General features: G+C 36.9%; 1 protein-coding gene across 4 annotated transcripts in view; it reads left to right on the forward strand.

Annotated features, from left to right (window-relative positions):
• The window catches only part of TRPM6 (transient receptor potential cation channel subfamily M member 6), a 209006-nt gene that overhangs the window by 172490 nt on the left and 19577 nt on the right, over positions 1 to 16939 (forward strand). For all 4 annotated transcript variants that reach the window (XM_082470799.1, XM_082470801.1, XM_082470798.1 and 1 more), the window contains 7 exons: positions 129 to 241; positions 4860 to 4983; positions 8337 to 8428; positions 9752 to 9810; positions 11691 to 11716; positions 14365 to 14415; positions 16395 to 16460. In XM_082470799.1, the coding sequence (XP_082326925.1) occupies positions 129 to 241; positions 4860 to 4983; positions 8337 to 8428; positions 9752 to 9810; positions 11691 to 11716; positions 14365 to 14415; positions 16395 to 16460 (531 nt within the window). The remainder of the gene's footprint in view (positions 1 to 128; positions 242 to 4859; positions 4984 to 8336; positions 8429 to 9751; positions 9811 to 11690; positions 11717 to 14364; positions 14416 to 16394; positions 16461 to 16939) is intronic.

A 16939-nucleotide genomic window follows, 5' to 3' on the forward strand; every position in this document is an offset into this window, starting at 1 on the left:
TTACAACCAGTATTAAATTCTTGCATTGCTACCATTCTCATTCTCCCCATTCTGTCAGTCCTTTCTGTGAAACAAAATGGTTCCGCCTACCATCTTACACTTTCTCATGTAAGTCATTTCCCTTACAGGTCTTTCAAAATCCTCAGAGATAGGACAGTCAAAATGGATCAAAGCAAAAATGCTAACCAAGGATAGGAAATTGTCAAAGAAAAAGAAGAAAACACAAGGACTACAGGTGCCAGTAAGTATCTTTTATGTTTTTGGCAATTGAGGTAGTATTCTAACTTAGCTTGGTTTTTCTCTATTCTAAAGTGCCACGTACACAAAATAGCATTGTCCTGGAAGGAATGAAGATGCAAATTTAAGAGTCAGCAGAGTGGATTTGCCACAATTCATTTGTCAACTCATATGTTGAAGGACATTTGTGTTATTTTCAGTTTTTGGCTATTCCAAACAAAGCTGTTATGAACATTTGTGTACAAGTCTTTGTGTGGACATACGTTTTAATTTCTCTTTGGTAAATATTTAGGGGTGGAATGCTAGAGTCTTATACTAAGTATTTGTTTAATTTTAGAAGAAACATACATCCCCACCAGCTTATGAGTAGTAGTTTGAGAGTTCCAGTGGTCCACATCCTCGCCAATCCTTAGTATGCTCAGTCTTTTTAATTTTAGCATATTAGTGGGTGTGTAGTGGTATCTCACAGTGGTTTCGTTTGCATTTCCATAGTGACTAGTGCTGCTAGGTATCTTTTCATGTGCTTATTTTCCATCTGTATATCTTTTTTGGTGACATATCCATTCAAATCTGTTGTTCATTTAAAAAATTGGGTTGTGGGACTTCCCTGGTGGCGCAGTGGTTAAGAATCCGCCTGGCAATGCAGGGGACACGGTTGCGATCCCTGGTCCGGGAAGATCCTACACGCTGCAGAGCAGCTAAGCCCGTGCGCTACAACTACTGAGCTTGCGCTCTAGAGCCCACAAGCCACAACTACTGAGCCTGTGCACCACAACTACTGAAGCCTGCGAGCCCTAGAACCCATGAGCTGCAACTACTGAAGCCCATGCGCTCTAGGGCCCACGTGCTGCAACTACTGAGTCCATGTGCTGCAAGTACTGAAGCCCGTGTGCCTAGAGCAGAAGCCACCACAGTGAGAAGCCTGTGCACTGCAATGAAGAATAGCCCCTGCTCGCAACTAGAGAAAGCCCGTGCACAGCAACAAAGACCCAACACAGCCATAAATAAATAAATAAATAAACAAATAAATAAATAAATAAATAAAATTGGGTTGTTTGTCTTGTTAGGTTGTAAGAATTTTGGTTTTTTTTTTTTTTTATTTCTTATTCTAGATATAAGCCCGTTGTTGGATATATGTTTTGCAAATATTTCCTCTCAGTTGGTGGCTTGCCTTTTATTTTTCATAAATGTCCTTGGAAACATAGGACACTTTTATTTTGATGAAGTCCAATATTTGATTTTTTTCTTTAATGTCTATGCTTTTCATATCATATTTAAGAAATTTTGCCAAACCCAAGATCACTAAGAGTTTCTCTTACATTTTCTTCTAGGAATTTTATATGTAGGTCTATATTTAGGTTAAGTTCTGATTATTTGTTGGTGGTATATAGAAATATAATTTTTAAAATATTGATTTTGTATCCCACAAACTTGCTAAACTTACTTATTTGTTTGAGTAGGGTTTCTTTTTTTACTTCTTTAGAATTTTCTATATAAATGATCATGTTATCTACAAATGAAAATACTATTACTTTTTCCTTTCCTTATATTTAGGTCTAGCACCCATTTTGAGTTAATTTTTATACATGGTGGTAGGTAAGGATTGAGGTTCTTTCTTCCCTTCCCTCTTTCCTCCCACTTTCCTTGAATACAGATACCAAATTTTTCTACCAGTTTTTTTGGTGAAAAGATTATCTTGGTCCTATTGAGTTGCCTTGACATCTTTGTCAAAAATTAAATGACCATATAGATCCACAATATGGGTGGATCTATTTCTAGTCTCTATTCTATTCATTTTATCTATATGACTGTCTTTATGACAATATCATATCACACTATCTCAAATACTATAACTATAATAAGTCTTGAAATCATGTGTGTGGGTCTTCCAAATTTTTTCTTCTTTTTCAAAGTTGTTTTGGCTACTCTAGTTTCTTTGCATTTCCACATAAATTTAGAATCAGATTGTCAGTTTTTCCAGAGAAGCCTGCTGGGGTGAGTGGAATTGCTGTGAATCAATTTGGGGAGAATTGGCATCTTAGCAATAATGAGCTTTCTGATTCATGAGCATGATGTATCTCTTTATGTCTTTAATTTCTTTCAGCAATGTTTTGTAGTTTTTAGTGAACGTGGATTTTTAAAATGTATCTCTGTGTACTTAAATTTTAAATTTTATTATAAATGCAATTATTAAAAATTAACTTCTGATTATTTGTTGGTCGTATATAGAAGTATAATTTTTAAAATATTGATTTTATATCCTACAACCTTGCTAAACTTACTTATTTGTTTGAGTAGAGTTTTTCTTTTTGTTACTTCTTTAGAATGTTCTATATAAATGATCATGTTATCTACAAATGAAAATACTATTACTTTTTCCTTTCAAATCTGGATGTATTTTATTCCTTTTTCTTGCCCAGTTACATTGGGTAGTACCTCTAGTACAATACTGAATAGAAGTGGTGAAAGCAGGTAGCCTTTCCTTGTTTCTTCTCTTTAGGTGGAAAGTATTTAGTCTTTTAGCAGTAAGTATGATGTTAGCTGTAGGGTTTTTATGTGGATGTCCTTTATCAGGTTGAAGAATTTGCCTTCTATTCTTACTTTTCTGAGAATTTTTATTATTAATGGATATTGACATTTGTCAAATGCTTTTTCTGTGTCGACCTATATGGTCAGATGGTTTTTCATTTTTATTATGTTAATATGATGAATTATATTAATTAATTTTATAATGTTAGAAGTAATGTTTAGAATATTAAATCAGCCTTGCTGGGATGAACTGCAACTGGTCATGATGTATTATCCCTTTTAGATGCTGTATTCATTTTGCTAAAATCTTGATACAATTTTTTTGCATCTTTTTTCTTGAGAAATATTTATCTTTAGATCTCTCTTCTTGTAATATCTTTGTCTGGTTTTGGTATCAGGGTGATGCTGGGCTTATTGACTGAGTTGGGAAGTGTTTCCTCTTCTTCATTTTTCTGGGTGAGTTTGTATAGATATTATTTAAATCTTACTTATTTGGTAGAATCAACCAGTGAAACCATCTTTGTGGGAAAGTTTTAACTACAGATTCAATTTCTGTAATAGATATAGGGCTATTCAGGTTATGTGATTCTTCTTGAGTGTGCTTTGTGTCTTTTGAGGAACTTGTCCATTTAAGTTTTTTAATTTATTGGCATAAAGTTTTTATAATATTATCTTATTATCCTTTTATTGTCTGTGAGATCTGTAGTGACATCACTTCTCTCTTTCCTAATATTTTATATTTGTGTTTTCTCTTTTTGTTTTATGATTAGTCTGGCTACAGGTTTATCTGCTTTATTGATCTTTTCACAGAACCAGCTCTTGGTTCATTGATTTTTCTTTGAATTCTATTTCATTGATTTCTGCTCCTTATTATTTCCTTTGTTCTGTTTACTTTGGGTTTAATTAGCTCCTTTTTTGTTTTTGTTTTTTTTTTGCTAGTTTGTTAAGGTAGAAGCCTTGGTTGTTGATTTGAGACTTTCTTCTTTTCTAGTATAGGCACTTAGTGCTATAAAATTCCTTCTAATCATTGTTCTAGCTATATCCTACAAATTCTGATATGTTATGTTTTCATTTGCATTCAGTAAATCTTTTTGTTTATTGTTAGGAAGCCTTAGATCTGAGTTGACAATTCTTCAGGACTTCACTTTTCATGATCTTAATGCCCTGCTTCATTTTTCTTTTCTACATGTATTTTTCCATATAATAACATGTATGCATTTTTCAAAGCACCTCAACTCTTTTTAGAATGAGAAGCAGAAGCAAAAAGATAAATATTGAATCAATTATGTAAAATCACCTTTTGGAGGAGAGACTTAGCTTTGATAAAGACTCTTCTTTCAGGGAAAATGCCACGAATTGCTGGGACCCCATAAAATATGAATTTAAATAGCATTATTTTGGAAATAGTTAAAATGGCCAGAGTTAAACTAGAAATTATAACTGAGCTCAAGTACTAATAACTTGCATTTGTTTGTTGTCTTGTAGTTTGTCAATTTATCTCATTTCTTCTCTGCCCCTGGGAAGGACATAAGGCAGCCATTATTTTTGGCTATCTGTTATTTTAAGGATGAAGGGAATGGAGCTCATAGATATTACATCATTTTCCCAGTTCATATAGCTTCTAAGTGACAGAGCTAGAATTCTAACAAGTTCTTTTGGATCCAACCCTTACGTTTTTGTTGTTTTGCTCTATACCAGTAGTTCTCAAACTGTGGTCTCCCATCAGCTTTAGCACCACCTGGAAACATACTAGACATTCAAATTCTCCCTCCCCCCCCAGACCTACTGAATCACAGATCCTGAGGGTGGGACCCAGTGATCTGTGGTTTAACACAGTCCTGGGTGATTCTGATGCACACTCAAGTTTAAGAACTGCTCCTCACCCTGGTTCTCAGTCATGACTGCAGATAGAAAAGTCACATGGATGCTTGGGTCCTGCCAGCATGAGTGATGGAAGTTCAAAGCTTCAAGGTGATTTTAATGTGCAGCCAATGTTAACAACCACTCCTCTTCAACGTAGTACCTCTATTAATGTGATTCAAAACGTATTCAGATTAATGTCACTGTGTTCCAACAAGTGTTTTTCTCTCCAGGTCATAACAGTCAACACCTGCTCTCAAAGTGACCAACTGAACCCAGAGCCAGGAGAAAATAAGATCTCAGAAGAACAGAATTGCAGCAAGAACTGGATTCCAGTGTCCAAATTTAATCAGATAAGTATGTAACAGTCTACACTCTTGAATCCCAAAAATTCTGGTAGTGTTTCCTCAGGGTATGATCTTTAGACCAGTGGTGGTCCCTGCTGTTCTTTCAAGTGGGAGATGAGAGAATGACCACACTCTCTTAGGAAAATAGCTCTTTTCTGCTTTGAGTTTTTATGAAAGGGATGCAATTTCCATTTGTTTAATGGAATAGTTGTCAGAATTTAGAAGAGAAAAATTAAAATTAATTAAAATTTAGATAGTCTCATATTCAGAGCTGTTGAATCTGGATCAGAGAGTATTCATTTAGTCTGATTTATGGGTGGGGTTGTCTAATTTTACAAATTCTTTAAAGTTCAAGTGACATTGATATGAACCTTTACACAGAATTCAGTGGATTGAGTTGTAGTTGGTTATTTACTACTGCTTACATATAGTGTTTGTTCCATTGGCAAATATCCCTTATCGTAATGATTACGCTTAATTGTAATGATGTTTGTAGAGGATAGAAGACAGATCAGTGAGCTAGGAATGAAGACTGTGAGCTAGGCATAGAATGTGAAATAAGCCTGGATATATGAGGGCAGATTATGAATTGAGAGCAATGAACTGAACATTGAATTTCTTGCGTTTGATAATAAGAGAACTTTACTAATTTTTAAACAGAGGGGACTATGTGATTAAGGAGTCATAAATATTTAAAATTATTTGAAATACTAACCTTAAGGTACAAATAGATATTGTATTGAAATCTATGTTACTATGCTTCTTTAAAACTTTGTTTGCTCTACGGTCACTGGCTTTCAACCAAGGGGTGATTCCTCCTCCCCAACCAACAATGTCTGAAGACATTGTAAGACATTTTTGGTTGTCACAACTGAAGGAGGGGCAGTTGCTCTTGGTGTCATTTTTACATAAATTATTTATGTTTTTTAAAAAAATATAAAAGATATGGTTGATATAATATTGTATTATTTTTAGGTGTACAACATAATGGTTTGATATATGTATGTGTTGAAAACGATTGCCACAATAAGTTAACATCCATCACATAGTTACAATTATTTTTTCTTGTGATGAGAACTTTTAAGATCTATTGTCTTAGCAACTTTCAAATATACAATACAGTATTGTTAACTACAGTCACCATGCTGTACATTACCTCCCCAGGTATTTATTTCTTTTATAGCTGGAGTTTGTACCTTTTGACCATCTTCTCTCATCTCTCTCACCCTCCCATCCCCCAAATTATTTAAGTTCTTTCCAAAAAATTTCAAACTGAGAAAGATGGGAGTCGCAGGAGGGTTCTGGAAAAGAATCTCATTTAAAGCTGATGATCAGAAAGGAAGAGAAGATTTAGGGAGTTAGGCTGACTCCAGGCGCCTGGCTAATCAACTTGAACCACATTCTGGGTTGAGAATTTTATTTTTTAAAAACTTGTCTGAGTTAAGAATTAATTAAAAAAGAATTTAAAAAAAAATAAAATTTTGAGGGTGGGGAGGTGCCCTATCAGTTAGATCTTTCTTTTTTTTCTTCTTTTTTTTTTTTAAAGAGGCATTCTCTCTCAGCTGAGATTTTAAAGCTGGTGGAAGGCAAGCTTGCCAGCCATGAGCCATCTTTTTTTTTTTTTTTTTTAATTTTATTTATTTGTTTATTGATTTTTGGCTGTGTTGGGTCTTCGTTTCTGTGAGAGAGCTTCCTCTAGTTGCGGTGAGCGGGGGCCACTCTTCATCGCGGTGCGCGGGCCTCTCACTATCGTGGCCTCTCTTGTTTCGGAGCACAGGCTCCAGACGCGCAGGCTCAGTAGTTGTGGCTCACGGGCCCAGTTGCTCCGCGGCATGTGGGATCTTCCCAGACCAGGGCTCGAACCCATGTCCCCTTCATTAGCAGGCAGATTCTCAACCACTGCGCCACCAGGGAAGCCCAGGTAGATCTTTCTAAAGACAAAAAGTAAAGTTCTGAGGAAATCAACTATGAAAAGGAAAGAATTAAAAAAAAAAAAAAAAGGGAAGCATAGTTTGCTTAATTTTAATTATAATACTGTGCTATCATTGAAATCATATTTATCATAATTTTATGATGTTACGAAAAGTATCATACATGAAATTTTTTGATTTTTTTTTTCCAGTAGCTTTTTTGCATTTCCTGTATACTTTTTTTTTTTCAGCATAAAACAGTAGGAAAAAAATTAAATGGTTATTTCCTACATTTAGCCAGGAACTCTTTTTTTTTCCACATTTTTATTGGAGTATAATTGCTTTACAGTGTTGTGTTAGTTTCTGCTGTACAACAAAGTGAATCAGCTATATACATATATCCCCATATCCCCTCCCTCTTGAGCCTCTCTCCCACCCTCCCTATCCCACCCCTCTAGGTAGTCACAAAGTATCCATTTGATCTGCCTGTGCTGTTCAGCAGCTTCCCACTAGCCATCCATTTTACATTTGGTAGTGTACATATGTCATTGCTACTCTCTCACTTCATCCCAGCTTCCCCTTCCCCCGCTGTGTCCTCAAGTCTGTTCTCTACATCTGCATCTTTATTCCTGCCCTGCCACTAGGTTCATCAGTACCGTTTTTTTAGATTCCATATATATGCGTTAGTGTCAGTTTCGTTCCTTTTTACGGTGGAGTAATATTCCATTGTATATGTGTGCCACATCTTCTTTATCCATTCATCTGCTGATGGACATTTAGGTTGCTTCCATGTCCTTAGCCAGGGACTCGTAATAAGTATTATTCTCAGAATTAATCCAGCCAAATATTTATTAAATTATTATTGGGTACCTGCTATGTGCCAGTGACTCTGTAAGTACCAGGTATAAAAAATAATAACAGTAATGATCCTTATCAAGATTTTTTTAAGAAAAGGATGAAAATTAAAACTATTGGCTGGCATTCTTTTCTGTCTTTCTTTTGTTTTTGTTTTGTTTTCTTTTTTAAGTAGCCTACTGTAATGCCTGATGCAGTTGTTAAGGAAGAATTCCTAACAATTTGGACCTCAAATTTCATGTATTTTTAAATAAAGCATGGATGATAGGGTGCAGGGGAAGGTAAGTATGCAAAATTTACTAAAGGTGTTTAATAGGAGGGCAGGTTATGGATAACTTAATTCTTTGATAGAGAAGTATAAATTGTTATAAATGTAAAGGTAACTATCGAAGAATAGAAATAGGGTATATAGCTTTCAACCACTTGAGTAAAGCTCAAAAAGGACAAAGGAATCTTGGTAAAACTTGCTAAAAAAAGAAAGAAAACCCTATATTCCAATTTAGATGAATGCACGGTGTTCAGATCTTTTATTTGGAACTGTGATTCAAGTGTAACATGTTTTCACATATTCTCTATTTTTTCCCTTCCTTTTAACAAGGTCTAGAATCTTACATATATCAGAAAATGAAAAGTAGAGAAACTGAACGGCATTCTGTACAAGTCAGTGATTATGTAAGGCAGTCTCAAGAGGTAAAAACATTTTATTTGATATTTTAAAAGCTCAGTTTCTCACCCTTTGTCCCCACACTTTATTCTTTCCTTGTTGTTTGCCTTTATGCAATTTATCCCCAGTAATTTATCCTGGGTATTTTTATCATGAAATAGAAAGAATTTAGGAATTTTTGAAACTGTTTTTCATATATAAAAGTTGCCATGTGGAAGAAAAATAAGATATTTTCAATACACTTTTAAGAGGTAGAGCTAACATCAACATATAGACTCTACTGGGAGACAGATTTCAGCCTGATTTGAGAAGGAATTTTTAGCAGTTGGAGCTTTCCAAGGATGGAATGGTTTATTTCTTGAAGTAGTAAGTGCCTCACTTAGTGTGGTTAATTAAACAGGCTAAGCAAACATCTTTGCAGATGTGTTGAAGGGGATTTGGACATTGCAGGGTAAAGGACTTTCAGTGTTTCTCTACCACTGATTTTGCAGTCTGTTTTTCTTACCATTTGCAAATATGTGCCTGTTTTATTGCCATCCACCATGAGGTCATCGTGATCTAGTTAGACTGGCCCCCAAAATCTAATCTTGGTCTTGGTTTGAATATTACCTCTATGACCTTGGGAACTATATGAATGTATACTAACAACCTCAGATGTTCTTGTAGGAATGCAATCTGTGAAAGTAAAATATAAGACTACTTGAAGGTAATTGGAGGCAGGGACCTGTCTGCCCTGTCAAATCCTGGCTCTGTCACTTCCTAGGTTTCAAAGCTATATACATCAATTAACCTGTGAGCTTCATTACCTGTATCTCTAAAATGGGGTTAATGCCATCCTTACGAGACTGATAGTGGATAACAAAAATAACACCAATGAAAATGCCTAGAGTAATGCTTGGAGTATAGAAATAGAATGAGATATATTCAAGGTAACATTCTAAATAATCATCAACTGAAACAATAATCTGATGATAGGATATAATAATGTAATGGTCAATGTTTCCTGTCAACTTTGACCTTCTTTTCTTCTTTCATGTCATTAACTGATGCTATATGTTCACTCTCATTTTTGTAAAAACCGTTATGTATTACATTTTCTCTTTGATGTCCCCATAAAAGTAATTCTTTCTGTTAAGGTCAGTCACCACATTGAGTTACTCATATATTGTGCTAACATTATGCATCTTTCTAGCTTGAGTCTTGCATGTTTAGTAAGAGAAATATTGAGCCTAGAGGAAGGGAAAAAAAGAACTATACCCTCCAAGGAGTGTGTTCTGCAAATGTATTACTGGAAGCTTGGGGTGGGAGAGAGTTGGGTGAACATGTAATGACCTTTCCCTTCTGCCCAGGATCTAAGCAAAAACTCTTTGTGGAATTCAGGGAGCACCAATGTCAATAGGAACTCTCAGTGAGTATTTCTAAATGTCTGTCTTTAAGCATCTTTGGCTTTTATTTTTTTTAACTGGATTGGGAATAAAGGTTTAATTGGGTCAGAAAAGGAGAAAAAAAAAATGTGTGTCCAATGACAGTATTTTTCTTGTGTTAGCAAGAATGAAAATTATTTATTCTCCCAGTTTTCCGGTTTCTGGCAACACGATCTCACCTTAGTGCCTTTTAAGAATATAATGATACATGTACTACTGTAGCAAATTAACCATTTGTCTTTATTTTTTTAATTTAATTTTATTTTTGACTGCGTTGGGTCTTCGTTGCTGCATGAGGGCTTTCTCTAGTTGCGGCGAGCGGGGGCTACTCTTCATTGTGGTGCATGGGCTTCTCATTGCGGTGGCTTCTCTTGTTGCGGAGCATGGGCTCTAGGCGCACGGGCTTCAGTAGTTGTGGCTTGCGGACTCTAGAGCACAGGCTCAGTAGTTGTGGCGCACTGGCTTAGTTGCTCCGCGGCATGTGGGATCTTCCCGGACCTGGGCTCGAACCTGTGTCCCCTGCATTGGCAGGAGGATTCTTAACCACTGCACCACCAAGGAAGTCCCTAACCGTTTGTCTTTTTAGTGTCGAAAAAGCACACATGAAATAATGAGTATCATATATTTTCTGAGAGATAAGAGTGAAATTTGCATTAAAAAGTAGGAATAAATTTGTCTTGACTGAAAATAAAAAGACTTAGAATGAAGACTAAATCATTTTTTTAGTTTTTTTTTTCAAAATTTTCCTTTTAGTTTATAAGATGGATCTTTTTGGTTTCTCCTTAACATCCTAAGTGTTTGTCAAAGCAGTAACAATTTGAGAAGGATTGAGACAGAGAGAAAGGAAGACAGGGCTAGAGAGAGGAGACAGAGAACTCACCTTTTTATAGACTTGAGGTTCCTCCTGGATTTTTATTTATTCAGAGAAAATTTGAAAACCAACCAAGCAAAGATTATTCTGTTTGTAGTGTTTTATGGACTTTTCCAGTTACGTAATCAAATTAACCGTTCTTAGAGTTATAGGAGCAGAATTCAAAAGCATCTGTACTCTACAAAGGGCCCGTTGATGCCAGGCAGGTGGAATATGGTGGTCAGTTTGTAGTCAGCTCTGTTTGAGATGGCCTTTTCTCTGGAGCTCTCAAGGTCTCTCTGTGCAAGTCTGCCTCTAGCCTTAAGGTGCACATGAGTTTCTTCTCCCAAAGGTTCAGTAGTTTGTGCTCATGCAGAGTAGTGGGTTATTGCAGCATGAAATTAAACAATAATTTTAATTGTACTTGCTTCCCCAAGGACCTTAAATACTGGAGATAGTCTTCGAATGTATTTATTCCAACTTGCCCATGGCCACTTGTGCACTTGAGCAGGGCATGTAACAATTTAAAGAGAGCTAATTTCAGCCTGTGAACATTTAGGGGCCATGTGGGCTAATGAAACTGATTTGTTGGCTTGTCCAGAGATATTCACAGACTCATTTGTAGGCATCTGCTTTGCATAGTTCAGGAAGCCTTTAGTTTAATTGATCCAGAACAACACAAACACAGTTAAATCTTATATATGTTGTGTGATCACATAACTAATTAAAAACAAAAACCAACAACTGCTTTTCAGTTAGCTTAGGGCCTACTCAGTAAATTAATTACATGTATATCTGGTGCTCATTCTTCTGTGAAAACAATTGTAGGGCTGTAAACTGTTTCTCTAAAGGTAGGGATCAAATGTAACTGATACTCTTCCTTCAACGTAATATATACACATGTATATACATATATACTTATAGATTGTATTATTACTGTTTCACACACTTTTCCTTTCTTTGATCATTGAAAAATTTGAAGCATTATCTAAACAACTTAAATTTTTCAAACAGGTTGAGAAGTTCAAATGGAGTTAATAGTAAGTTTTTATATTTTTATTTTTTCATCTTATCAGTGGTGAGGTTTACTCTCCTGCTGTCTCAGACTTTTATAGTTCTTGAAATCCTATTTATGATTTTTGTTTACTATACAAAGTAGCAAGTTCGGTAGAAAAGTAGAAAGTTGAATGTCTTTCTCCAGATAAATCAAGAGTGATGTCTGGTTTAAAAATTTTTGTTACCTGTTTTTGACTGTGATTTTAGTTTTCTCTGTGAGTGAGGGTATAGCCACTGAGCTCATTTAGACTGTTCAACAACTCTTACTGTCATCGTTTAACACATTGCTATTTAAGAACCATTCATAAGATTGTATGTGGATCTCCTTTCCTGTATGTCTTCAGTGGGACTCCATGCCCCAAGTGGCTAAGTAGGACCAAGCCTACTTTGGTGAGACACCTCTCTGGTGAAGCCACTTTCATTAGCTACTTTCAAATTTCATCACAAACTGTACCTTTCCATCTTCCTGACCCCTTGATACAGACTGGGCACCTTCATCACTTATGTGAAACCTTCAGTGGCTTCCCATTACCTATAGGATGGGCTGCAAATCCCTTACTCTTTCTTACTGCTCTAGAGAGTCTGGCCCCAGTCCAAATTTCCAGGCTCATGAATGAGCCCTTTTATGCAATATTTCTTCCATGAAGAATGTGACCACCTACCTATTACCCTCTCCACGTGGTGTCTAGAAGGCATCTTCAAATGTGGAACAAGATGTTCCACCTCCCTTCTCTGCCATCTCAGGAAATGACAACTTTATCCTTCCCGTTGCTGAGGCCAAAGTCTTGCAATCGTACTTGACTCCCATTTTCTCACATCCCCACAGCCAACCCATCAGTAAGTCTTTCAAAATATGTTGAGAAGCTGATCACTTTGCTACGCCCACATATCACTTTTCACCTCTTCCCTGGATTACAGGATGGCCTCCAAACTGTCGCTCTATTTCCAGAGAGCAGCTGGAATAACACTTTTAAACTCAAAGTCATATTGAGTCACTCTTCTGTTCAAATGGTGTTCCCGCTCACTCTGTAAAAGCAAAGTCCAAACACCGTCTACAAGGCCCTATTGATCGGCTCCCCCTCCTTCAACTCTCCCCTCTCGTTTGCTCTCGGCACAGTCCACTCTGGCCACTCTCTCCTCCTTAACACAGCACGTATGGTCCTGCCTCAGGATGTTTGCACTTGCCATTACTGCTGCCTGGAATACTCTTCATTTATCCATATGACTCACCCCCTCTCTGCCTTCGGGTCTTTGCTCACATTTCACCTTATCAGAGAGGTCTTTCCTAACCAACCTATATAATATAGAATAGTAATCTCCCTGTCTCCCACGCTTCCTAACTCTCTCAATATATATGTAATATACTATAATACTATATATTTACTTATTTACTTCTTATTTCCCTTTCCTACAATGTAGCCTTTATCTGTTTTCATTACTGCTCTTTCTCTCGAGGATAGACTAATACCTGGCACATCGTAGGTCAATAAATATATGCTGAATGAATGTGAACAAGATCTCACAGCTCCTTAAGTGGTGAAGCCAGGATTGAAACTCAGTTTTGTTAGACTCAGATGCCCATACTCTATTTCACATTGTTTGTCTATGAAGATTACCTAAGCCTCTATTTACAACTCTGTTATATTACTTAGCAAACTGTATTGTGATTATAGTTTACATGTATTTCATATTTGTTTTTCTCTAAGGTGGGAGCCACATCTTATTCACATCTCTCATGCCTAGCATGACCCTTAGTGGGAGCTAAATACTTTTTTTTTTTTTTTTTAATTATTGAATCGTACTTAGACAGGAACAGTCTTTTTTGATGATCTTACCTTTTACCCAGCACCCCCAGAGGGAGGGAGTTTCTTCTCTTCCTTATCCAGCAACAAGAAGCCAGAGACATCTGTGAAATTGGGCTCATTATGCTGCTTCCTCTACAAGGTATCAAGTAGTTCCCACCATGAGACTAAAGTTCTCGACTTTAATTTTGATTTTATGAAATGGCAAAATTGTTGCAAAGGATTTCTCTTGAGCCTTGTAATTTAGGACTTGAGCAGATAGAAGAGAACCAGTTAAACTTGCAAGAGGTGTTCCCAACACACAGTCTGTCTGTAACCAAACAAATCCCTTGCTGTCACATTCTCTGCCTCCTTCTTTGTTTCTCTTATATTCCTCTTAATGTGTTTTCATCATTTTGTTGTTATTTTAAGTCAGTGAAGTCGTGTGCTAATAACTTGGTATTAATAATGTCTTTATGTGGGTACTGCATTTTGGTAGGGAGCTCAGAGAACTGTGCTTCTGGGATGTCGTGCAATGTGATGGGCAGCCAAGTGCCTTCTGCAACACAGAGGTGTAATTGGTTCAAAGGAAATACATCTTTGAGGCTAATATTACCTGTCTTTCTTCAATTCCCTATATAAATATGTTTGGAGACATTGCATTGATGATTGGAAGCTGTCAGGATACCATGCACAATAACGTGGTTAAAGGATATTAGGCAATCTTTTTCGAAAACCGAGAAGCCATTCTGATTAACCCGTTCAATAATAACTTTGAAGGCAATATATTCATAAGCATGCATTTATCTCCAGCCGAGTAATTAAAATGCCAATCTTCTCTGTAATTTCAGAAATCTCAACTGCCTTAAAAAGCCCTCAAGAGTCTCACCATCATTATTCAGGTAGGATGCCTGTGTACATAGACATGTCAATGGAGCTAAATGTCTGTGATTCTGCATTTGGAAACAGAAACACTGGTGAATTTGTGGTGTTGATATGGCTCCAACTTGGAAAGTTGTTGTTTACTCTGATGAGAGAACATTCAGATTTCTTAACTTGGGTAAACAAGCTTTTAGGATTTAAGAGAATTTGGATTTAAAAAAAAAGTGTGTGTATTGGTAAGTTCCAAATTGTAAAGAGGAAAGATGACCTTGAGATCTGAAAATTCCTTACAAGCTCAAAAGCCAGAGATCTTTGTGTTTTGGACTGGGGAGGAGACAGGCCTGAGGCTAGTCCTCTGAGGAAGGGTTTTGCACCCTCACTGGGCCCTCAGTGAGGGTAACCACTGAATGAATGCCAACCCCACAGGGTAAATTCAACAAAGACACCTTAAGGGATGTTATTAAACAAGATGTCAAGGGTCTTGACTCTCTTAAGCAACATCACTTCACAGTGATTCAGTTGTCTTTCTTTCAAAGTGGGAATAATTGTACTTGCCCTTCCTGAGGAAAAATCTGCCAAAGGGCTAGTTGCGAATAAAGAGGGAAACACTTTGAAATGCAAAGCAGTGTAACAACCAGCTGGACTCGTGCCATTGGGTGGTCTTTTGGGCATCGTTGCTCTCAGTATTGGTTTAATACATGAGCAAGCTTTTTATATAATCTGAAGCTCAGTACAAGAGTACAAGTGTATTGGTGTGATAATTTTTGTTATTATTATATCAAGGTCATGTGCTCAGGGTCCAGTAATAGGCTACCTTATCCTGAATTCTCCTCTGTAGTGAATAGTGTTTCTGTGGATTTCAGACTCCACATTCCAGGCTCTTGTAACTGGGTCTTTCAGCTCAGCAGTAATCCGTTATTTTGACTCCAGCTGTCAACTGAAGAAAGTATCTGGTGAGGAACACTGTAACTCACATCAACTCTGATTTGTTAAGATACAGCTCTTAACAGGAAAATGCAGATCACTTGCTTCTAATTAAAACTGGTCTTCAGCTCTCTCTGGGAAAAGAAGATGAACTCTGCAAAATCAACAGTAGATGTCCCCACAGTCCGCTGTGCATTAGATTTGATCTGGAAAAGAAAAACCAGAAAGACCACAGATTAAAATGCTCTTTAAAAGCAAGTTCCGCATCTGAATGGATTAGTATGGTATTTGGTATTCAGGAGAGTGGAGGTAATAGCGCTGCCTCAGAACATATTATATAATCTCATATAATCTATTCCTAAAACTGGGATATCCTTCCTGTTTAAGGCATAGTTTATTTTAAATACTGTATTATAGATAATTTTTTTTAAGATTTTTTTTAAATTAATTAATTAATTTATTTATTTTTGGCTGTGTTGGGTCTTCGTTTCTGTGCGAGGGCTTTCTCTAGTTGTGGCGAGGGGGGGGCCACTCTTCATCGTGGTGCATGGGCCTCTCACTGTCGCAGCCTCTCTTGTTGCGGAACACAGGCTCCAGACGCGCAGGCTCAGTAGTTGTGGCTCACGGGCCTAGTTGCTCCGCGGCATGTGGGATCTTCCTGGACCAGGGCTCGAACCCATGTCCCCTACATTAGCAGGCAGATTCTCAACCACTGCGCCACCAGGGAAGCCCCAAGATTTTTTTTTTTTTTGATGTGGACCATTTTTAAAGTCTTTATTGAATTTGTTACAATATTGCTTCTGTTTTATGTTTTGGTTTTTTGGCCCCGAGGCATGTGGGATCTTAGTTCACCCACCAGGGACTGAACCTGCACCCCCTGCATTGGAAAGCGAAGTCTTAACCACTGGACTGCCAGGGAAGTCCCTATAGATAATATTTTTGATAAAAGAAAAAATAAAGGGTCTTTGAAATAAAATATTTTAACATTATATGAGTATATTGATGTGGGGGAGGCTTTCTGTAAATTCAGCCCACTGATGCATACTTAAACTAGTAAATCTGCTTTTGTTTGCAGCCATTGAAAGGAACAATTTAATGAGGCTTTCTCAGACCATACCATTTACACCAATCCAACTGTTTGGTGAGTGCCATTTCTACCTTCTTGAGGTTGTGCCAGGGCAAAGGCATAACATCTGAGTGAATCATAGGAGAAACCATTTTGCATAATTTTAGCTGCAAATTTTCTTTTGCCCATGGTTGCAGTTTAGTGATATTAATTTCCTAAAATGGAAAGTCTTGTTAACTGCCTGGCTGGTATCTAGAGTCAAAATCTGATATACTATGGGGATGGGACCTATAATGAGCAGCAGCTGGGGGAAAAGCAATAACGTTGCACCTGGCATTCACTGATTTCAGGCTGGAAGTAAGTAGAAAAGAAAAGAACCAACCCACCATGCGTAATAAATACAGAAGAAAGCATTAAACGTCAATACAGTAGAAGCTAATAGACATCTAAAGAGAAACGCTTTGTATATCGCTTTTTATTTGTTTGTTTTGTTTTTGTTTGTTTTGTTTCATGTAAACTAATTGCTCTTAACTCAGAGAGCAAATGTAATTTTT

The sequence above is a fragment of the Balaenoptera physalus genome, assembly GCF_965194825.1.
Source record: "Balaenoptera physalus genome assembly, chromosome: 7".
Lineage (NCBI taxonomy): Eukaryota > Metazoa > Chordata > Mammalia > Artiodactyla > Balaenopteridae > Balaenoptera > Balaenoptera physalus.